At 38.8% G+C, this 24,321-nt stretch overlaps 1 protein-coding gene across 9 annotated transcripts in view; it reads left to right on the top strand.

The window, feature by feature from the left end:
- Positions 1–24,321, top strand: part of DST (dystonin) — a 296,528-nt gene that overhangs the window by 254,616 nt on the left and 17,591 nt on the right. For all 9 annotated transcript variants that reach the window (XM_057414085.1, XM_057414090.1, XM_057414089.1 and 6 more), the window contains 12 exons: positions 476–631; positions 2,631–2,828; positions 3,400–3,528; positions 6,518–6,688; positions 7,927–8,082; positions 8,309–8,515; positions 10,261–10,380; positions 17,278–17,447; positions 17,780–17,939; positions 19,253–19,447; positions 20,644–20,772; positions 24,106–24,249. In XM_057414085.1, coding sequence (XP_057270068.1) covers positions 476–631; positions 2,631–2,828; positions 3,400–3,528; positions 6,518–6,688; positions 7,927–8,082; positions 8,309–8,515; positions 10,261–10,380; positions 17,278–17,447; positions 17,780–17,939; positions 19,253–19,447; positions 20,644–20,772; positions 24,106–24,249 — 1,935 coding nt within the window. The remainder of the gene's footprint in view (positions 1–475; positions 632–2,630; positions 2,829–3,399; positions 3,529–6,517; positions 6,689–7,926; positions 8,083–8,308; positions 8,516–10,260; positions 10,381–17,277; positions 17,448–17,779; positions 17,940–19,252; positions 19,448–20,643; positions 20,773–24,105; positions 24,250–24,321) is intronic.

Here is a 24,321-nt window from a genome sequence, read left to right as displayed (position 1 = left end):
CAACAACTTAGTATTAAACTGTTTCAGTGCTCTTTCCTTAAATTATAGAAACGAAAGAGAGATTTAAAGATGCAGTGCTCTGAGGTGTATGATTTTTAATAAACAGAATCATTTCACAACAAAGAAAAGGTTTTTAAAAGATTATGCACCAGATTGCATTTATATTGGAATTATGTTTTCAGCAATGAAAAACTACTGTCATATCTCTGACAAGAGAACCTTCAAACTTAACTTGGCTCTGGTTACATGGGTTCTATGAACGTCAGGAATTTAAGCCTGGAATGTAAGCTTTACAGGGGAATTGCTAACTCAGCTCTAACTGTAAAGCAGTTGCTTGTTTTGGATAACTGTTTCTCCCAGGTTTTATGCTATCATATGCATGTACTCTGCTCTGGATTACAGTGACTAATGGTAATATAAGCCAATTCAATAGCATTGTGAAACCATTTTATTGTTAATTTTATTTTTACTGTAGCACAAGCTGGAAGGTGCCTTGTTAGCCTTGGGGCAGTTCCAGCATGCCCTGGATGAGTTACTGACATGGCTGACACATACAGAAGACTTGCTGAATGAACAGAAACCTGTGGGTGGAGACCCCAAGGCCATTGAAATTGAACTTGCCAAACATCATGTATGTAATTGTAATGAATATTAACTGAAATGTTCTTTTGATATTTATCTTAATGGTGAGTCTTGTAGTAAAATTTAACACTTGATAAACAATTCTCTAATAGAGATTTTCAAGATGCAGATTATAGCTAAAGCGCAGGCTAGGAATAACTGAAATCTTTCCTCTTACTCCTCCGTATTCTTTCATTCCTTGCATATGCCATGCAAGTGACATAGGTTTTAGCCAAAGAAAGAGCAGCTCACCCTAGTCTCTGCATTAATTAATTCATCTTCATCTGACCCAGAGAACTCAAAAGTTATTGAAGCTACTACTCTCGCTGAATCAATAAACAACTTGATTAGTTCTGTTAAAGCCAGGTCTCACAAAATGCACGTGACTGTTTCACATCCTTTTTTCTTTGTTCTTTCTAAGAAAATAGAGATCTGTTGTTCTCAATTTTGGAAAATTGTATCTCAGTTGAATCCAACTTAACATGACTTAACAGTACTTCCAAAGTCCTGGCAAACTTTATTGTGACTTTGGAGCCCACAGAAGAATGCTTCTATTGTGCCTTTATTTTGAAGAATATCTCCCGAGAGCAAGAGAATTTCACTACCTCTATGTGACTCTGTGCTGTTCATGACAATGTATTCTTTCTAGGACTGAAGATTTCAATGTCATCTCATTAATACTCTCCTTTCTTTTAAATCTGCCATGTGATATTTGGCCTGTATATGATGTGAAGAGTATTCAGAATCCATTTTGGATTTAGAGAGAATGATTAAAATTGATAATACACAGATAATTAAGGTATTTTCATTGTGCATTTTAATGGCAGCTTCTGAAGCTCTTTGTGTGATCAGCTGGAATTTGAGCCCAGTGTGATATCTACGTGCTCTATATGACTAATGTTAGAAACAGGACCCTAAAAAAAAGAAAAAAAGTTACAGGCCTAGATTCTGTTCTATGAACCTTTTATATTCTTATTCAATGGAAGTGTCTTACTACTGAAGAAGCATCCAAGTGTCATTTATGTCTATGCTGAAGGAGTTCAGCAAACACGTGAACTAATCTGCTTCCTTTTCATAAAACAGAGTTTATAGGTTAAAAAGTTCACACAGAAGTGCATCCTGCTATGGTAGGCTGTAAAAACATCCATTTCTTGAATAACTTGGGAAAGAATAGACCTTGTTCTTAGTGAGCCTCAGCAGGAAGGAAGGGGTAAAATGAATCTGTTTCTCTGAATATCCCTTTTTTTTTTTTTACCTGTTCAGAAAATAACAAGTATCTTCCAGTGCCTTACTTAGAAGAATTAAAGCAAATATGATGTGAATTTTGTATACATAGGCTACTTGTGACTTCATGTTTCATCAAGTTCTCTGTATAGTTTATTCTAAAGTTCCTTTGTGTTTAGCTTTGTATTTTTTTCTCTATGCCAGCATTTTGTGGGAGGTAAGTTTGAACCTGTCCCATGGAAGACAACAGTCATAAACTTGAGTTTCTTGGATGGAGTTTACCATTCTCTTCCCAAACATTTTGCATATTCTCTTTTTTTTTTTGTCACAGTATGGCATGGTAGGCACATAGTATTCTTGTCCCTCTTTCTCTAATTTTCTCTTTTCAAACAAGTAGTTGGCACTGCTTTTACACCTTACCCTCAAAACCAAAGAAAAATCCTATTCAATAAAAGTATATAGCAAATTAAGGAAAGTGAAGAAATAATTCTTCACTAGCAGTACTAAAAACTTTTCATTATTTCAGAAATATATATTATTAGAATATATTCTTTTATAATATATAGTTTTTGACAAGATCTAAAAATAAAATGTAGTATTGCAGAAAGGTCTGTTGCGGCTTTTGATTGAAGAGACCTTAGTTATTAACTTTAATTTCCTAATAACCTGTGCTGATGTTAAACTGTTGTCTTGTCACTGGATAAAGACTAGCTCAGTCACTGTGGTTGCTTTCATTCAATAATTTATCAACATGGTCAGTCTTACATGCTCTGTTACAATCGTAGGTACTACAAAATGATGTTTTAGCTCATCAGTCTACAGTGGAGGCAGTTAAGAAAGCAGGAAATGACTTGATAGAATCAAGTGCCGTTGAAGAAGCAAGTAATTTACGGAGCAAGCTGGAACTTCTGAATCAGCGCTGGCAAAACTTGTTGGAAAAAACAGAACAAAGGAAACAGCAGCTGGACAGTGCCTTGATCCAGGTGAAAAGGAAATGATCAAATAAAGAGATAAGTCAGAAAAAGTGTCTTTTTACATTAAATACAGAGATAAATGTATTAGAAGTTGGCCTAAATCAAAACCATAATGCAGACCCTCCTGAATTTGAAGAAAGTTTCAATGCAGCTGTATCTTCCCCACAGCTTGTATTGCTGAATCAAGATTTCAGCTTTTGGCCTACATATTTTTAAAGGGTGAAATTCCTGTATAGGTATATTATTCAGGGAAAAGGTTGATCTCAGAGTTGTTCATTTTGCCTGCTTTCAAGATTTCCATGGGGTTTGTTTTTGTTTTTATCTATTAGATTGGATTGAGTTAGTTTAAATTTTGGGTTGTCTTTTTCTTTAGGTTTTGGTTTATTTTGTTTCTTTTTGTTTGGTGGGTTTTGGGTTTTTTTTGTTTTCTTTGGTTTATTTAATTTCCTTTGGTTATTGCAAATATCTGGTTAAATCTGTTGCCAGTATACTTCTGCACCTGAGCTGGTATTAGAATGGAGAACATTTAAGTAAGGTCTAAAATGATAAGTAAGGTCTAAAATGGTGTGGTGTAATTTAGGCCCAAGGTTTCCATGGTGAAGTTGAAGATATGCAGCAATGGCTGACAGACACAGAACGTCAGCTGTTGGCATCAAAACCTGTTGGAGGTTTACCAGAAACAGCAAGAGAGCAGCTTAATACCCATATGGTAAGTATCAGTATTAGAATGTTTTGCAAATTGCATTTCAGGACTAACTATCTTTCAAGAGTGTTTATGATAAATACAGAGCATGTTCTATATATCACAATGTCCTAAAAATTTTTAATAGCCTTCAAAACAACACTGTTATTTTCAGTGTAGGAAAAGTAGCTACTTGGGAGATGCCCAAAGCTGAGCCATTAATAGTGTGGAGACAGAAAAAAAAGAATTTTTCCATCTTTATTCTTAGAAAGAAAAACAGAAATGTTTATAAATTTTTCAGTAATTCTTATTCTTTTCCTTCTGTCCTCATAACTACATTTATACTTTTCTAAGGTATGAAGATGAATCTAAAAGTGGTTCACATTCATTGGGCTTTGAATTAAGAGACTCGATCCTTTATTCTCAGTCTAACCAAAGCTGACATTAAAGTCATCATTAGCAAAATGTAATAAGGACTCATATAAACACTCGGCTTTAGAAATGGCAAGTTGATCAAGATGCCCGAGTTATTCCCTTCCTGCCCTTTCTTTCTCTTTAAGAAACATTCTATGGAGTTCTCTGCCATACAGAGCCATAGGGCTTAAAAAAAGACACTTAAACTTGATATCTTACCTCAGAGGAAGGTGTTTTATAGTGTTCCATTCATGTAAGATCATGCTGTGCTGTTAGGCCAGGATGTAAACTCAAACCAAGTGATCTAAACTCCTGACCTCCTGGCTCAGATATAACAAGTGATATTTACTGAACTGTCCTTGAACTCGAATACGCCTGACACCATTTCCATTAGAATGCTGCATTGTCAAAGCTTTAAAAATCAGATTTATTTTGGAACGATGCTGAAAATCCTTGCCCACTAGTGTAGGGCACTCATTTTCTCTTCTGTTTTGTTTTTTTTTTTTTCCTCCAAAATTTACCAATAACTATTTTTGAGAAGGAAATTAATTTAAAGTTTTAAAATCAGTTATGAAAGACACCACAGAAATAACCTTGAACTTTTGAACCCCTCCAGTCCTTCTCATTTTGTCTTTTTTATCCTGGACTAAAAGTCAGATTAAGGCAAAAAAAATTGCCTGGAAAATGTCAGGGTTTTCTTTGGTACATTCTTCTAATACATAGATTTTCTATACTTATTCTTACAGATAGATTAGTTAAGGAATCTTTAAACTGAATGTAGTGTTATAGTTGGAACAAATATAAAATGTGTCCCAGTAATATGTACTTCATGTGTACAATCATTTCCTAACTGTACATGTACATTTCAAAGATTGTTACTATTATGTAACTGCAGGCATGAAATTCCCATCCTTTAATATATATAACCCTTAAAAAATACAGCTTGATTTCAGTATTTCAGTTACTTAAAGCCCAGTGCATCTGTGCAAATTCTCTCTCCCCCTCTCCCTTTCCCTGTTTTTTGTTTTGTGGCAACTGAAATGTTGAAGCCACTTGTCATTTTGAGTGCTACTTACCATGAGTTCCACATTTAAACTTGCTCCTAAGTGATATAAACCATGTTAATTTGTGACATGAAACTGAAGAAGAAAGTTTTGCACTGTAATTTGAAATATGTTTATTTTGAGCGAGATTTGATTCTCACTGGAAATAATGTTATGAGCCATCTTCTTGAGTTATAAAGTCTGTTTCTTCAGATAAGAATAAAAGAGCACTCAACCATAATCAGTTCACAAATGGAGTTGGGATTGAGCAGCATTTCTAGCTAAGGCAACTCCAGGAAAACAAAAGATATGAGGAGACATTACAGGACACCAGCAGGAAAGGGGCTTAAAAAGAGAGTACTTTGGCTCTTAGTGCTGATGTTCTAAGCTCTTTTTCTTATAACAATTTTTTTTAGTTCCTCCTTTAAAAAGAACTTTGTTTCTGCCCTGTTAAGAGTGTGACTGTACTGCAGATATAATCACTGTGATGAGCCCCTGACTTAGGCTGAGTCCAGACACAGTGTTTGGGGCCAGTCCTGCCGCACACTCCTTGCTATGTCTGACCTGTGCTGTGCTCCTTATGTTTACTTTTGAGGGGTTCTTGTGCTGCAGTAAAATAAGATGCTCTGGGGAGTTATGGAAACCAGAAATTCTGTAGGGAGTTTGGGAGGAAGCAGGCTAGATGACACCACTGTTCATAGTCCTCAGAAAGAAAGCAAAAGGCTGTTAAAATCTCAGCTCATAGCTGAACCTGCTTCCTGCTTTGTTTTGCCCTTCTCTGTGATCAGGTACAACCCTACGTACAGTTCTCTCTTAACCTAAAGAAAATGTTGGGTTTGGGCTCTTGTCCTGGGAATCAGAGGAAAAAGCTTTTTCCTCCTATTTGCAAGCCACTTACTGCTCATCCTCTGGAAGGTGTTCCTCATTTTGGAGTCTGCAGCAGCTTCATTACCACATTTAGTATGGTCTGTTACAAATATTGAACATAGCCTTCTGAATCATAGGAATGCAATACACCTCATTTTTTACATGGTTAAAAAAGAGTCATTAGTAGAATAGTTAGCAAGTAAAACAGTTGTTACCATTATTCTTTGTATGTGTAAAATGTCTTCAGTGCTCTTCCCTGGTGAATGAAGGAAGGTAGGAAACAAAAGAGACAATGTACAATAAAGCAGCCCCTCCAGGTTGTCCCACCCACTTTTGAAGGTGTATTGAATAGGTCTGGGCTTTCAGTGCACTATATAATGGAGATGCTTTTTGTGTTTCAGATGGGCTTTAAACCAACCAAATTGTAGCAAATCTTGTGCAATAAGCGCATAGTACTTTCTTTGCCAAGCTTTGGATCTCAGAGAAAACATCTGACAGAAAATACAAGTTCTCATTTCCTGAAGAAACGAGCCCCGTCTTTGCTCATTTGGCTTTTTATGAATTACATATATTTCCTTTATTAGTCTTAATAATACGCCTGAAATGTTGAGGGAGGAATAAATGTTATACTAGCATTTGTAAAGAGTATTGAGTTTCTACCTGACTTACCTTTTGGTGCTTGCTTTATTTAGGAACTTTGTGCTGCCTTTGAAGCCAAAGAAGAGACATATAAGCGTCTAATGCAGAAAGGCCAGCAGATGCTCGCAAGATGCCCAGAGTCTGCTGAAACAAACGTTGAGCAGGACATAAATAACTTAAAAGAAAAATGGGAATCAGTACAAACAAAGCTCAGTGAAAGAAAAGTATGTGTTTTTACAAAAAAAATTGAAGTGTAAATCATGTATGTACGAATGTTATGTTCAGTGTGTTATGCATACATACTTGCTTGATCTTTAAGCTTAAATTCAGTTGTAGAGACTGTTATGCAAAATGCAGTGGTATATTTAGAGAGTGCTGGGGAAAAATGGGACTGAGGAAGATGATTATCTATAATTTGAGGGGAGGATGTTTGAGAATGGCACAAGTCTGTTCCATATGTTCCGTAGAAATATGTTAAATGATACTGATAATGCTCAGGGCTTTTCTGGTTTTTATTACAGTAATCGTAGACAGGAGAAAGTGAATAAAATTATTTGATCATTCAGATTTCTCTCCTTCTCAGTACAGAATTGCCGCATTAATTTACCTAGCTTTTATCCATTTGTTTTTTCTAAAATTTCCCAAATGCTTGGCCTTTTGCCATGTACTTCGAGTGACTGCCTTCTGTTCTAACATAGATCAATGGTATGATTTCACCGATATGCAACACACGTTTTCTTATTATTCATTTCATTTTGCTTTCATTCCTTCACGAACTATAGTCCATTTGTTCTACCTCAATCAAACAATGAAGAATATCAATAATTACAGACAGGGTTACTCTCTGTACAGTCCTGATTTTAATACAGTCTTATTTTAATGTAAGAATGCCGGTGTCTCTTAAGGTAACTGTATAATGTAAGAACATCAAACTAATTAACACCCAATATGAGCACCTTCTTGCAGGAAGCTGTAAGGTTATAGTGCTCAGCTATGCCAGCAGTGCAGTTGTTTGAAAATCACTGACTGCTGTCTCATGATCAATAGAAATTCTGTATTCAAAATTCAGGCAACCTAAATGGCAGTTGGACTTCATTAGAAAGAAGTGGTGTAGGCAAACTTGTTCTTTGTTCTACTGGTTTTGGTTTGAAATTGGTAAATCTGTATGTCCTGTTAAGTAGTAGAAGATGCAATATTCTAATGTGGAAAATTTTATCTTGATACTAGGTGCTGTATTTTCTGTTCATCTATCATGCATAATTTTGCTGTTATTCTTTTATCTCTCTCCTTTAATATGCTCAAATGTAGGCTATTAGTTTAGAACTCGGAAACTTTGAGTTGGAAAAATGTTTTAAAATGCTAAACTAAAATGGTTTACTCCAAAATGCGGAACTAAAATGGTTTACTTTGCTGAAGCTCTGCACAATATCAACTGCTATTAAAGTATGATCTATCTTTACAGACCAAACTGGAAGAAGCCCTCAGTTTAGCAATGGAGTTCCACAACTCACTTCAAGATTTCATCAATTGGCTTACTCAGGCTGAGCAAACTCTAACTGCAGCTTCTCGGCCAAGTCTTATCTTGGACACTGTCCTGTTTCAAATTGATGAACACAAGGTATGTAAAGAAACAGATTTGTAATATTTTTCTCCCACTTTGTGTAGATACTTCAACAATGTCCAAATGAACCCTGTAATACCGGCACTCGAAGAAACATTTGTTTAGAATTGGATTTTGTAGTCTTTGTTGCTATGTCATACTTTTATCAGACTGTTTTTTTTCACTGTTTACCCAGTGCTTGAGCAACATAATATTGAGAGTAATTTCCTCCCTTTTTTCCAAGGTTTTTGCCACAGAAGTGAATTCTCATCGAGATCAGATCATAGAGCTGGACAAAACTGGAACCCACTTGAAATATTTCAGCCAGAAACAGGATGTTGTCCTTATTAAGAATCTGCTGATTAGTGTACAGAGTCGATGGGAAAAAGTAGTTCAACGCTTAGTTGAAAGGGGAAGAGCTTTGGATGATGCAAGGAAAAGAGCCAAACAGGTAATTGGACAACAGCTGTTGTACACTTCTTTGAACTTAGCTGTAATTACATCCAGACTTGAAGACTATGGTGCCTTAAAGCACTTTCAAGTAAGTCTTGAGTTTAGTGTAACAGACAGTGTTGAGTTAGTGGAGCAATTTCTGTGATTCAATCATAGAGCACTTCATTTGGGAGGCGAAAGTGACATTTTCAACCCAAGCGGTGACTTCTGTCTGCAGTACAGTATAGTCTGAAAGAAGAAAGTTACATTATGGCTTCCAGATGTATATTAATGCCATCTATTCTCAAAAAGAAGTTTCACAATCAACCCCTTATATTTTAAAGACTGTGATGACCCCCTTTTAAGTAATCTGTGGGAGTATCCCTTAATGTTTTCCTTTTGGGTTTGTCTTGTGCTCCAATTGATGCTCATCACTTCCTCAATCTCCTATGTTAGTTACTAGACCAATATTTTCTGTGTGGTAAGATATCTCCATTTATTTTCTTAAAAATCTAGAAAGTTGTTGGGGTTTGGGCGGGTTTCTTTTTTGTTTTTTATTTTCATACTGTTTTCCTCACCAGGGAACATTCATGTTTTTTTGTTAGATTCAAGTTCCCCTCACTGAGGAACAAAAATGATAAGATGCAGGATGTGTGAGAGGAGTATAATTTGTTTAACTATCAATAGGAAGTTCTAGCTTCTTTTTGTTCAAGTGAACATGACTATTCAAGATTTGGTAGTGTTCACAGCCAAACCACATAGCCATGTTTACTGCTACCACCACTCAGCTCATAGGGTAAGAACTACTCTGAGCAATAAATTAGCCTATAAGCCAATCAAAGGATATTTGTTTTCCAGCAGTTTCTCTTGTGGATTCACACACACAGGAGTTCTGCAATGAGATGGATTTCATCTCTATATTCATTTACAGAGCTGAATACAATAAGTTGCTAATTTAGGATGACACCTATCTCTGCAGAGCAGGGAAGGAGTACTGAAGGATACAGATGTCAAGGCCTGAGCCACAGCCCTTAAACAACAGGGTCCAGGAGCCTTGAAAGATTTCTGAACTAGTTTCTGTGCTTTCATCTGTAGGCATCCTAGGCAAGAAGAATCTTCAAAAGAGACAGAGAAACAACCAGCTTAGAAAAATTGAATCCCAGAGGGATGCCACTTTGTGAAAGCTGGCTGAATCTTTAGTCTTTCCCTGTTTCCTTCCCTGAAGCACTCTTTTTCTTTAGACAGGAAGGAAGATCAAGAATATGTTCCTTGCCCATCAAGATAGCATTTGATATAATGAGAGCATTTATGTGTGTCCCAGGGAAAATCTTGGGCATTCATCCAGACAGGAGTTTTCCCTAGTGTTTTACTACTATTATGGGACATGCCGATATGTTGTCCCATGTAGGCAATAGCTAATCCCCATTCTTGTTGTATTTACAATTCATTACTAAGAATATAGGAAGCTAAATAAGCAAGGCATCAACAGAAGTTACCACTATGTTTCTGAAAGATACGTACTGTGTATGTAGGTCATGTGCTTTAAAGGTTGCTAATTCACCTGGGAGAAGGGAGGCTAAGTCCAGTGGGCATGTGGTTGGGCTAGTCCTGTTTGAGAGACCAGGGAGAAAAAGTACACCAAATCTTTCCAAAGTCTGCCAAATACTTGGTTGGCCTGTAGAGAACTGGTTGGGGTTTAACGTTTTCAGGCTATTTTATGAACCAGTGAATTTTAAATTCCATGCAAATCTCACTTCCCTGCAGTTCCATGAAGCCTGGCACAAACTTATGGAGTGGCTGGAAGAGTCAGAGAAATCTTTGGACTCAGATCTTGAAATTGCAAATGACCCTGACAAAATAAAGATGCAGCTCGCACAGCATAAGGTGAGTTGTGAGTGATGACATGCAAAGTGCCCAGTGAGGTGGAGGTAAGCCTGTCAGCCTTGTGTTGTTCAGTCAGCAAACAAAGTAGATTTGTGGCCTCATTGCAGTGGAGTGCTTATTTGCAAAAAATTAAGTGGTGGTGTGTTACAGGTGGGGAGTGAAAAAAAACTTTTCACAGTACTTGGTCTGTGGCAGAATAATAATAAAGGACCATGGAAATTTTGGAATCTCTGAAGAGGTTTTATTGCAGGGTTTTTTTTTCAGTCCTTAAACCAGAAATTTACTGGTTTTCATCTAGAAAGTACAGTGACACCATTAGTAGCAAAGCTAGTTTTTCTTCATGGGATTCAAAATTCCAGGACCAGCTTTCCACAAACCCACCTACTGTAGATGAAAATGTAAAAATCCCCCTGATTGACTTGGCTGTGCAAACAAATAATGATAATGTAACTGCTCTTTAGTTTCATCAGAAACAGAGCAAAAGGAAAGACCTGAGAAGTCTTTACTTCATTTTTACTTTTGAAAAGAGCCTAGGATAATATATTACTGAGGATCAAGTAGGTAAGTGGTAGAATCCTCAGAGACAGACTGTCTCAAGATTTAACTTGGAGTAGTTTCATTAGAGACACAATACTGAGAGATCATTAATTTTTCTGCATTTTGGAATGTATTTTCTTCTACTTGTGAGTTTTACTGTTCTCCATTTAATATTTTTTCATTCTGCACAATGTTCCCAATGGTTTGCATATCTAATTTTCTCCTTCTCAGTGTAGCTTCTGATGATTGCTTTTACCTCCAACAAGTTTTGCCATGTTCATTAACAATTGGTTACTGCATCAGACTGCTTTATATTTTTATCATCACTCAGTTTACATTATGACATAAATATTATTTATGAACCGGGAAAGCATTCTCCTTTAATATGGCTAAAGTTGGCTGTTGGTCAAGCAAAAAATAGTTTTACCCATGTTTGCTGTTAAAGCTTCTAGAGCAAACCTACATTAACATTCTGTTATGCAAATGCTTCAATTTCAGTTTGTTATGGGGTTGCTGTTGTTGCCGGAATTTGAAGTCAGCAGTGAGAATTGAGGAAAAAACCTTGCTGTTAAGATAGTCTTTCTTGTCTTCTCTGACTGTATTAGTCTTTTAATCATTTCACTCCTGTCTTTTAAGCTCAAATTCCTCATAAGTACAGTCAACACACTGCGACTTTGCTCTGAGGTCTTTTTAGGACTTTGCCTGCATTCTTCTTCCCCCTTCTGAAACATGAAATGTGATGATCCCACTTGTTCTTTATACCTACAGCAGTATGTTTTGTGAACTCCCCCTTCCTCACATGGATTGGCAGACTCATTGCTTCTCTCAGTGATATCTTTTCTCCAGCTTCTTTTCCTATAAAACGCTGCAAAGAATAGCTGCTTGAGTTGTTTGAATCTCATTAGGGAGTGGGATGAGACAGTAGGATTGAAACTGGCAGTTTGGAGGAGAAAGATGAATGTGTGTGAGAGGAAGAATACTGTGAACTTTGTGTCTTTAAACTTCAAACAGTTCACCCCCTCAAGGAATCAACTAGATTGTTTTTTAATGAGCTGGCAAAACTCTAAACACTGTAATGTCCTTCCTTGTATTTTGAGTCTTTTCCTTCTACTCCCGCATACATCCTCTGTATCTGTCTTTGTCTTTCTGTCCAGCCTTGAAGGTTTCCTTGCTTCATTTAGTGAACGATTTTGCTATCTGAACTCAATGTGTGCTGTGAGCAATAATTTGGACTCACTCTTTGCCAATTGTTAACTGCCAAAGCAACAAAAAAAGTCCCTGAAAGAGAAAAGCCAAGATAATATATTTTCTCTCTTGCTTATATCTAGTGTCTTCCCAGGGACTTTTGGGGGTTATTCATAGTCTGTTTATCAGCAATTTTTTCTCATTTTTAGAAATCAGGAATGGAAAAAACCATACTAGGTCATCCAATCCATTCCTGTGCTAATGCTCAGTGTTTCTTACAGTACATTTATATGAACCTGGCTAATTTTATCTGTATGTTCTATCTTCCTTAAAGGAAAGGAAGATAGATGAACAAAGTCTCAGTAATTAGCTTACCTATCTGCTCTGGGCAGCTTAAATCAAAATCTACTCCCAGTTACAGAGTTTCATCTCTCTGAAACAAACAAGGGGAATTAGAGATATGTGCATGTCTACATGGTTATGATATAATAGGCATCACAGAAACATGGTGGGATGGCTCCTATGACTGGAGTGTTGGAATGGAAGGTTACGGGCTCTTTAGGAAAGACAGGCCTGGCAGGTAGGGAGGAGGAGTTGCCCTTTATGTTAGGGATAGGCTGGAGAGTATGGAACTCTGTCTGGGGACAGGTGAGCAGTCCACAGAGAGTTTGTGGGTCAGGGTTAAAGGGAATATAGCTATGGGAGACATTACTGTGGGGATCTGTTACAGACCGCCTGATCAAGGAGAACCTGCAGATGAAGCACTCTATAGACAGATAGGAAAAGCCTCACGCTTGCAGGCCCTTGTTCTCATGGGGGACTTCAACCACCCTGACATCTGTTGAAAGGACTGTGCAGCCCAGCACAAGCAATCCAGGAGGTTCCTCGATTGTGTGGAAGACAACTTCCTTCTGCAAGTAATAGAGGAGCCGACAAGGAGAGGTGCCATGCTTGACCTCGTGCTCACCAACAGGGAAGGGCTCGCTGGAAATGTGACTCTCCAGGGCAGCCTTGGATGCAGCAATCATGAGATGCTCGAATTTGAGATGCTCAGGACAGTGAGAAGAGCGTGCAGCAAGCTCACTGCCCTGGACTTCAAAAGAGCAGACTTTGGCCTCTTCAGGAACCTGCTTAGTAAGGTTCCATGGGATACAGCACTAGAGGGCAGAGGGGCCCAAGACTGTTGGTTGATATTCAAGGATGACCTGCTACAAGCTCAGGAGCGTTGTATCCCAACCAGAAGGAAGTGCAGCAGGAGGGCCAGGAGACCTCCTTGGATGGATAAGGAGCTCCTGAGGAAAATTCAGTTGAAAAAAGAGGCTTATAATAAGTGGAAGCAAGGACAGGTGGCCTGGGAAGAGTACAGGGATGTTGTCTGGGAAGCTAGGGACCAGGTTAGGAAAGCTAAGGCCCAGTTAGAATTAAACTTAGCTAGAGGTATTAAAGATAACAGGAAGGGATTCTACAAGTACATAGCAAATGAAAAACAGACTAGGGAGAATGTAGGCCCCCTCAGGAAGCTATCAGGAGAACTGGCTACACAGGATTTGGAGAAGGCTGAGGTTCTTAATGACTTCTTTGCCTTGGTCTTCACTGCCAAAGGCTCTGACGGCACCACCCAAGTCTTGGAAGGCAGATGCAGGGACTGTGAGAATGAAGACCTTGGGCCCACTGTAGGAGAGGATCTGGTTCGACACCATCTTAAAAATCTGAACGTGCACAAGTCCATGGGTCCTGATGAGATCCATTCGCGGGTCCTGAAGGAGCTGGCAAGTGAAGTTGTGAAGCCGCTGGCCATCATATTTGAGAAATCGTGGCAGTGAGGTGAAGTTCCCGATGACTGGAAAAAGGGAAATATAACCCCCATTTTCAAGAAGGGGAAAATGGATGACCCAGGGAATTACAGACCAGTCAGTCTCACCTCTGTGCCTGGCAAAATCTTGGAGCAGATTCTCCTGGAAGGCATGCTAAGGCACATGAAAATCAACAAGGTGCTTGGTGACAGCCAGCATGGCTTCACTAAGGGGAAATCCTGCCTGACCAATTTGGTGGCCTTCTATGATGGGGCTACAGAACTGATGCACAGGGCTAGAGCAGTTGACGTCATCTACCTGGACTTGTGCAAAGTGTTCAACACTGTCCCACACAACATCCTTGTCTCTAAATTGGAGAGACATCAATTTGATGGATGGACCACTTGGTGGTTAAAGAACTGGCTGGATGGCCGCACACAGAGTTGTGGTCAATGGCTCAATGTCCAGCTGGAGACCAGTAACAAGTGGTGTCCCTCAGGGATCGGTGTTGGGACTGATCTTGTTCAACATCTTTGTCACTGACATGGACAGTGGGATTGAGTGCGCCCTCAGCAAGTTTGCTGATGACACCAGGCTGTGTGGTTCGGTTGATACGCTGGAGGGAAGGAATGCCATCCAGAGGGACCTCAGCACGCTTGTGAGGTGGGCTGATGCCAACCTCATGAAGTTTAACCATGCCAAGTGCAAGGTCCTACACCTGGGTCAGAGCAATCCCAGGCACAGCTACAGGTTGGGCAGAGAAGAGATTCAGAGCAGCCCTGCGGAGAAGGACTTGGGGGTGTTGTTTGATGAGAAAATGAACATGAGCTGGCAGTGTGTGCTTGCAGCCCAGAAAGCCAACTGTATCCTGGGCTGCATCAAAAGGAGCATGATCAGCAGGTCAAGGAGGTGATCCTGCCCCTTTACTCTGCTCTTGTGAGACCTCACTTGGAGTATTGTGTGCAGTTCTGGTGTCCTCAACATAAAAAGGACATGGAACTGTTGGAACAAGTCCAGAGGAGGGCCATGAGGATGATCAGGGGACTGGAGCACCTCTCGGATGAAGATAGGCTGAGGAAGTTGGGGCTGTTCAGCCTGGAGAAGAGAAGGCTGTGTGGAGACCTCATAGCAGCCTTCCAATATCTGAAGGGGGCCTACAGGGATGCTGGAGAGGGACTCTTCATTAGGGACTGTAGTGATAGGACAAGGGGTAATGGGTTCAAACTTAAACAGGGGAAGTTTAGATTGGATAAGAAGGAAATTCTTTCCTGTTAGGATGGTGAGGCACTGGAATAGGTTGCCCAGGGAGGTTGTGAATGCTCCATCCCTTGCAGTGTTCAAGACCAGGTTGGACGAGGCCTTGGGTGATATGATTTAGCATAAGGTGTCCCTGCCCACAGCAGTGGGGTTGGAACTAGATGATCTTAAGGTCCTTTCCAGCCCTAACTATTCTATGATTCTATGATTCTATGAAAATGGAAGTAGATGTGGTATAGTGTGTGTAGTCTCTCAAAGAATGAATTGACTACAACCCTTTTTTTCACCTTTACATCTGTTTTTTCTGTATGATCCTTCTCTGACAGCAATTTGTGTTTCCTCATCCAAACCAAGTCACACTGTGCAAGTATTGTTAAGCAGTTAAGAAACCCGATCGAATAAAAGGAGTACAGACATACTGTTAGTATTGAAGGAACTTTATAAAAAGAGGGTTATTTTCATTTTGAAAATTGTTTTTATTTTTACTGTAGTTTAAGCTTGACAGTGGTGTTTATATTCTTTCTTAAAGTGTGTTTCCTTGTTTTATATGAGGAAAATAAAAGGACAGTAAGGAAATACTAAATTACAAGACAAATGTTGCCTTTTTTTTTTTTTTCCCCGATGAATTCTGATCCTCAGGATTCTGAAATAACCTTAAAGTAAGGACAGTACAGTGCAAAATACCAAGCAAGTTTTAGAAAAGGAACCTTGGATCCCCCTATGTAAAGTGGTTACACTGTCCGCATGGCATGACCCAGTGTCTGCCTCCTACTTAAGACACCTACATTCCACCTATGCTGTTCCTGACACACATTCACATCTAAAAAGAGAAGATGGCTGTGTGGATGCATGGGAAAGTTGGTGGAAGAATTGGGAATTGCTGTTGTACATACAGGTTGGTGCAGACCAGCTGGGAACAGCTTGCCAGTCCGAGGTGAGCAGCTGTGCACATGCTGGCAGTGATGATGAGGCATCCTTGCAGTCTTTACATGCCTGAGGAATTACTGTGAGATATAAGTGGTAACTGTTTCCTTGCTGGATGTGGTGATACTGAATGTTGCTCTGAATTAGATGAAAATCTGCTTCAGCAAACATTGAGAAAAATTTCTTTCTGCTTTTTGTGGAGGAAAAAAAAACCCAAAAGAACAGGAATATGTATTTGATTCCGTAGATATGACTTTCCTAAAGTGTGTTTGTGATTTTTCTTTTCTTTTAAGCTCTGCTAGCAGTTCACAAGGGGGTGAAATAAAATACTTCAAGTATTGCTACCATTTAAAAGCTGCTGTGTTGGGCTGGTTTTATCTCTTGGTAGTGATCCTTTATTTAATTATTTACTCTGTCAGTCAGTGAACTCCTCTGCAGTACCAGATGAGCTATGGTTTCTATGTGTTCCTCTGTGCCTGTGGAAAGCTTTCAGAGGCTTTTTGCAGAAGGAGCTGTCAGAGTTGGCAGATGCAACTGCTGTGTCACTGTCATATTCCAAAGTCCCTGGATCACAGGAACCTGCTTCTGATCATGACTTCCAGCCCAAATTGAGTTACTGGATGTCAACTCCCTGCTTCTTGTGCCTGGATCTGCACACGTTTGGCATGCAGTTCTTCCCAGTTATATGTTTCAGTTTTAGGAGGGTTGAACGCTTGTGGTTGGAGGTTTCCCAGCTTGACCATTATGAGTTTTGTAAGCATTGGGGTGCTCTACACTGGCTTAACATCTTAGTATATAAAAATATAGTGTGATGACTACTCATTAATGGCTTCTAAAGTAGCAGTTCTTCCACATTCTTCTGACTAACAGGCAGCTCCTTGCTGAAATTTAGGAATATTATGGCAGGATGAGAATCACTGCTGTCACTGGAGGAGGGATTTTCCAGAAGTTGTTCCAGTGGCTGTAGAACTGCATTCCCAGAGAGGGACAAAAGGCAGGGACTCTGTTAGTGTCAAGCCCCCTATAATTTCAGGTGCGCTGCAGGACTAGCAGACTAGAAATATTGCAATCAGTTTAAAATTTTCTTGCGGCAACATCTACAATTTCCATTGCAAATAATATGTCAAAGATCGATTAGTTAACTATGGCCTGTAAGCAGTTAATGCTATATGGGTGTTTTCTTTTTCCTCTATGTGTATAGGAATTCCAGAAATCTCTCGGTGCCAAACATTCTGTGTATGATACCACAAATAGGACTGGACGCTCCTTGAAAGAGAAAAGCACCTTGGCTGATGACAACTTGAAACTTGATGATATGCTGAGTGAACTAAGGGATAAGTGGGATACAATTTGTGGAAAATCAGTGGAAAGGTAATTGAAAACCAGTTTAATTATTCAGCAGATAAGAAAATGGCTTAAGAGAATTCTTTTGGCTCCTGTTTCGGCTTTTGTTGTATAAAATAAAACCAGAGTGGCTAGCTTCTTTGATAATTAGGAGTGCCAAAGCAATAAAATACTAGAAACGCATACTTTCTTGATGGTATAGAAGAGGACTGGTTGAAGGATGGGGTGGGCCCACTATTTAAAAAAGGAAACACTGCTTTAAAGCTGTCAGTTGTCATTATTTTACGGTGAAAATGTTTTCTTAAGGTGAATGGTTAGTGTGTGTTCATTTTAATTTTAATTATTTCTTTTTTCCTCAGGCAAAATAAACTGGAGGAAGCCCTGTTATTTTCTGGACAATTTACTGATGCTCTGCAAGCTCTCATTGACTGGTTATACAAAATTGAACCTCAGCTAGCAGAAGATCAACCAGTACATGGAGACATTGATTTAGTGATGAACCTGATTGACAATCACAAGGTAATTTCAAAAATATTCTTTTTTTAAAGAATACATTTAACTAGATTGGGCATAAGCATAGCATTTTAATACTATTTTTATTTGGCTATTCAGTGATTTTTAGAAACAGTTTTGGAACACAAACATCATCAACAATGGAAGATATTGTAAAACATACATGGAAGAAGACAACTGTTAGTGACACTGACACCAGTTAGCAAAATTATTTTACTGGAAATCTTTGGGGAGGCTGGGCTTTTTATTTAGTACATCTGCTAAACAAATGTCCAGTAAACTCGTCAAGGCAACAGACCTGGGGCTGCTGTATATTCATTGAGAAAAGCGGTTGCAATGCTTGAGTTATCCATGGAAGTATACAATTATACTATGGCCCAGGAAGCCTACATTGGCAAGCTGCAGTATTTTGGTTCTCAAGTGGTTTTGAAGATGGGAGCAAGTAGGAGGTGTAGAATTGTGCTTCTGAATCCCAGTTCTGCAGTTCAATATGTTCAAAGAAAAAGCTGTTGATGTTACTGGTATTGCAAAAGCTAAACACAGTTGGAGCTCTGGAACCTGGGAGGATTATTAGCTGATGGTCCCTCTGTTCATCTACCAGTGACTTGCAGTATCCAAACAGTGTTTAGTGGGGAGGAGGTTTTGTCCCTCATGAAAACAAGTGTTTTGAAACATGGGTTGTTTATAATAGCTAACCTGGAATATCTGGAATTGCTTCTGAAATGCCATTGTATATCACAAGTAAGTCATAGTCAGTAATATGGTATACCGCAATTGTCGTATCTTTTAAGAGCTTCCTTTATGTACCTGGAGCTTGTTCAATCTTCAACTGTGAGCATACTCTCATATAAATATATGACTGTGTGGTGAGATCTGCAGCCTTACAGTCAAATCCCAAATGGGGATCTATTTCTGATTTTCTGATTTTAAACCTTCTTGATTATTAGTGTTTTATCTGATGTTTTCCTGACATGGCAATCTTGTGCATTAATCAGCGTGTCAGATCAGTTGCTTTGGTGAAGAGGATAAAGACAGCGTGGTAAGGAGGCTAGATTACCCATGCATTGTGTCAGGATGGATTCTCATGATCTGCCTGACATTTCCCTACCATATTCCAGTTGTATTAGGATAGGGTAGAGTGTAAATATACGGAATCTGATAAGATGAATTTGTGTGGTTTGCATCACTTAGATGGAATTGCTCTTAACTAAACTAAATCTGTATTTCAATTTATTTTTATAACCATTAGTTTTTTCTTATTCTTTACATAATTATGCCTTAATGAGTTAAACATTTCAAATATATTTGGTGATGCCTAGGTTTTCCAGAAGGAGCTGGGGAAAAGAACAAGCAGTGTCCAGGCTCTGAAGCGCTCTGCAAGGGAGCTGATAGAAGGCAGTCGTGATGACTCTTCCTGGGTCAAAGTCCAAATGCAGGAGCTGAGCACTAGATGGGAGACAGTTTGTGCTCTGTCAGTATCTAAGCAAACACGACTGGAGCAGGCTCTTCGGCAGGTAGAGAACTACTAATGATGCTACATATACTTTATGAGAAGTAGTGAAAATACCTTGCAGTCTACTTGCCAAAAATTTAATTTCATTTTCACTTAATGTCATTCAATTTAATTTCATTTATTTGAAAATACGCATTTTCTTGCTCATCTATTGCTTACCTTGTCTCTATCCCCTTACCACAGCACATAAGTAATGCCTATTAGCATTTATTACTGTTATTAATAGTCTGTACCACAAATGCAAAGCAAATGTTTCAAAAACCTTACCATCTAAGGAAGTCACCAAAGATACAGTCAGGCACGAAGGGTGATTAAGAACTATGCCCCCTTCACAGGAAGCTGGAGATTGCAATCGTATTTACGCCCTTTGTGCCTTATTGGAAAGAAGTAAGTTTGTGTGCTGAAAACTTGTTTACATTGGCACAATTACAGTGCACGGTGAAGTACATTGTAGTAAAAAGGAGTTGTGCACTCAGGAGCTAGAACAGTCTGTGTGTGTCAGTACTGGCTGGTACCAGTCCCAAACAGATAGGTCTGTCTATATTTCCAAACCTGAGACAATATGGATGTACAGCTCTGCAAAGATACATTAGGTTGGGCTGATGCTGGGTTTGGGCTCCTGCCATAGTGATGTATCCATTGTGCACAAAATTCCTGCCCTACTTTTTCTAGGGTAGTGTGTTTTCCCAGCTATCCAGTCTCAGCAGGCACAATCTTAAGCTACCTCAAACACTAGTGTCTGAATATGGCTGCACCTGAAGGTGGAACTCTCTTGTTTTTCCCAGATGTAAAAGGGTTAGTCACCAGCGGGATGTCAATTTATTTTGCTTAACTGGTGATTTAGGCTATGGAAAAAATACTGTTCTCATCTCTCCAGCTGGTCCATGAAAGCACCTCCCGTGCAATTTGTCAGCGTGAAGGCATGACATTCTCAGCTGAGCCGCAAATATACTATAAATCAGATGGCTAAAAGCATGAACAGGCTTTTAGGCTTCCTATAATTTTTTGGGAAGCATGAGATATTTTTACAGTTATGAAAATGAGTACTGTATATCACTGACTTTTTAATGGAAAGTTAATGTGCCAGTACTGCTGCTTGATTAATGACTCCAAATGTGGGATTAGTCTCCTTGTATAAGCTTCAGGATGCCTGTCAGATCCCCTTCTGAGTGACCATGACTTCTTGCATTTTAACAGGCAGAAGAATTCCACTCTGTTGTCCATGTCCTTTTGGAGTGGTTGGCAGAGGCAGAGCAGGCTCTTCGTTTCCATGGGAACCTTCCAGATGATGAAGAGGCCTTGCGTACACTGATAGACCAGCACAGGGTAAGCAAGAAAATGAAGAGAGTGCTCTTAATTTTAATAGGTCTGTAGAGGGTAGAATAAAGGAAAGGAGGCAAAGTCTGTTCTATACAGTCCTATACAGCATCCAGGGTTCATTTTTGCAACTGTCTCTATAGAGAAGCTAGAAATAAAATGGAGTTGAGAGTTTGGTGCCTGTACTGGTCAGCTGTTGTTTGAGTCATCTTGGCTTACTAAGAAAATCATGGGCCTTTAGAAAGTTGCTGTAAGCATTTAGAGACATATACAAACCTCTCTGGAATATATTGTGCCTGACAGTTATAACACAGTCTTCTAGCATAGCAAAAGTATGTCTGTCACCTTAGCATCACTGAGCAAAACAGCATATACTTTTCTCTCAAGGTCATCTGTAAATGTCAGCAGAATGATGTTACCATCCATTAACCTGCTGTCATAGTGAAACAGCACGCTGTCATACTTCATGTTCCTTAGGTACTGAAATACTGCAGTGCCACAGGTACTGCAGATACTAGATTATAGGACATCAAACTAGCTTTGCAGTAATGAAAAATGGCTAAGTAAGGAACATGGAGGTCATTTACTCTTCAAACAGGAGGATACAAACATACACATTTTTGAGCCCCTACAAAACTCTTTTTGTAAATGCAGTAGTAATAGTACCAAGGGTGTAGTGCCCACAATATTATAGAATAAGTTATAAGAATAATGGATTTTTTCATCATTGCTCTGAAGATAGTTGTAACAAAACTTACGGAGAGTGGAAAAGCATCCTGTTTAGATTGAGTTTGGGAATATTATTATGCAGAGGAGTGTGTGCAAGGTATGACTATAATGGTTCATAACTAAGGACTGCAGACTGCAATGTTTTGAAGAAGTTTTCAGATTTAATTTGGGGCCCTGGAAACTGTGTGCTGTTCTTTAGCTGGCAAATGTATGTATGCATCAGTGTCTGCTGAGTAATGTTGGCAGTAGCAACCTGCTGTCTCTGATTCAGTGAAATTTGTCTTTCAGCTGCCTTTCCTCCACATGTGCATTAGTTCCCTTTTATTTAATTTTTTTGTCTTGGGAATACAGAAGAAAGAATTGTCTAAATTAAATCTTAGGTCCACTGAAAAAAATTAGAAAAAAAAACATTTTTAAATTCTCTTTCTGACGTGTAGGTTGACTAACAAAATATTTCTGCACAAAAGCTCAGAATTGTGCTGCCAAAGCTAAAGCATAACTTGGAACTTCAGACTAAAGCAAAGTTTGTCTCTGAGAAACCCTGTCCAGGTGGAGAGAGTAATTGCTAGCACAACACAACCAGACTCAGTGTTAGATGTGGCCATACTGTACTCAAAGTTTCTTAGGAGACTTTTGATGTTTTCCCAACCACATTTTGTTCTTAAAGGCCAAATAATAGTGATATGGAAATTTTCAAGCTAAGAAAGATTGTGGCACTGCTGCTTTACCACTCAATAAGCACATACAGCAAAATCTCCCTTGAGTAAGTGGTCTCTCCTCTTAAGCTTATACCATCAGCTTTCAAGAAATAAAAAAAAAAATAGAAGGAAAATAAAGGAAAATGTAATATATGAGCTTTGAATATAACGTCTGTATTATTATGCCGCAGTACTAATACCAGAAAGCTATGACTGACATTATTTAAGTAAATATGAAATGTATTTTTCTTTTATCACTGTGATTCTTGTAAAATAGTTTTAATGCATTTGTATCCAGCTACATTTTGAAAGGTTTCTTTGGGATGGTATTTTATCCAAATAGTCCATCTTTATGCCCATTACTGATTTTCTTTTCTTGAATACTGCACATGATTTAATGAATTCTATCTCGGGCAGAAAAGTTTCTATCACTTGCCAAATTCTCTATGGACTGAGAGGTGTAGTAGGTTAATGCACCGCATTAGTTAATGAGAAGCGTCGCATCACCTCTCTCGTAAATGCATCTGTATCACTGGACTGCCAGAGTTCAATACAGTTAATTTCCTTTACTGAAAGAAATCTTAATAGACTGTATGGAGTGTGTCATAGATTTACAGTTTGAGTTGTTATAGTACAGTTGTTCAGGGAAAACAATGTTGTCGTTGCGGCTTTTTTTTTCTTGCCCCAACTCATTTTGAAAATCTCACTAAAACCCATCTTGACTTTTCAAAACCATTTTGAGCGGAAATACTGTAAGAACTCCTATGTTTTTGAGAGAGGGACTGCTATTATGATTGGGTCTTAAACTCTGACATTAATTTAAGCTTAAGTCAGTTAGTAAAAAATCTCTTTAAATATACAGCCTATCTATTCCAGGCTTTTAGAACAAGGTAGGAGAGGTTATTTCTTTTACACTTTTCTTTCATAATAACTTCATATTTATTTTATAAAGGCCCAGGGTAGTGTCATTATGAGTTGTAGAATCTGGTTTTACAATGCTTAGGTGACTGTGAATTTTCTAGGCTCTGACTTGGCTGATCTTCAGTTTGTGGAATCCAAAATAGTCCTTCATGGATGGAGAGAAGTAGAGTTACATTTTCAGAGACATGGTCCCATTTTGTAGCCCAATTATTGTTGTTAAAATATAACACAAAATTCCACTAAGCACTTAAACAACATTTAGGCAGAACAAAATGGGCAGACTAGTAAAGTCATTATAGTAGTAATAATTAAATAAATTAAAAGAAACCAAACAGGAAATGCAAGCTACAGAAAGGATGAGAAAAGTCCTTCAGGTTTTTTTGCTGTTTCCTACCCCTCCACATCCATTTCTGGTCCTGCCACCCTTTCCTCTGCTGGACTCCCTAAGAACATCAATGCCTATGAGCTTGGACATCTAAAGCTGTAAACATCCTTTTGCTTTTACAAGATCTTTCCCACATAGTAGAGGCCCTGAAAATAGCCTCTGTCCCTGTTCTTGCTGTGTCTCTCCCTCTCAGCTGCTGAGTTACTTGTGTTTAGTTTAGTATAGCTGTTCCTGAAGTCCTCTATTTTCTTGTCTGAGCATGTAATTACAGTTGGTCATTTCCAGCCTCTGCTAGGAGCTTGATAGTTTATTATGAAGAATTATGGTAATTGACAGAGCAAGTAATCTGAAATGCTGCCAGTAATGATTCTAACATTCATACAGTCGATTTACAGCACTTCTGAAATGCTGTGCTTTTCCTTCTGCTTTTAATAACAGCATGTGTCTTTTCAGTACTTACAGTATGGTGGACTTCTAAGGAGTGGCAAGCTGGGGTAAACATTTTAGGGCTTCGTTTATACTTTATGTGGAATAGGCTTTTTAAACATTTTTAACTTTTCTTTTGCAAATTTTGTCAAAATCTAATTGAAATTGTTACCTCTGGTTTAGGAATTCATGAAGAACCTGGAAGAGAAAAAGACAGAACTGAATAGAGCAACAGGTATGGGAGAAGCTATCCTAGCTATCTGCCACCCAGACTCCATCACCACCATTAAGCACTGGATAACAATCATCAGAGCCAGGTTTGAAGAGGTCAGTATATATCAAGCAATCTTTGTTGCAACAGTCTGGTTTTGGAACATAGCTGACAACTGACATGGTAGT

This window comes from Pezoporus wallicus, unplaced genomic scaffold, assembly GCF_028554395.1.
Source record: "Pezoporus wallicus isolate ANWC-B61680 ecotype Strahan unplaced genomic scaffold, APGP_CSIRO_Pwel_v1 contig_6428, whole genome shotgun sequence".
NCBI lineage: Eukaryota > Metazoa > Chordata > Aves > Psittaciformes > Psittacidae > Pezoporus > Pezoporus wallicus.
Note: the sequence above shows the minus strand (reverse complement) of the source record. Positions and strands in the feature narration are given on the sequence as shown.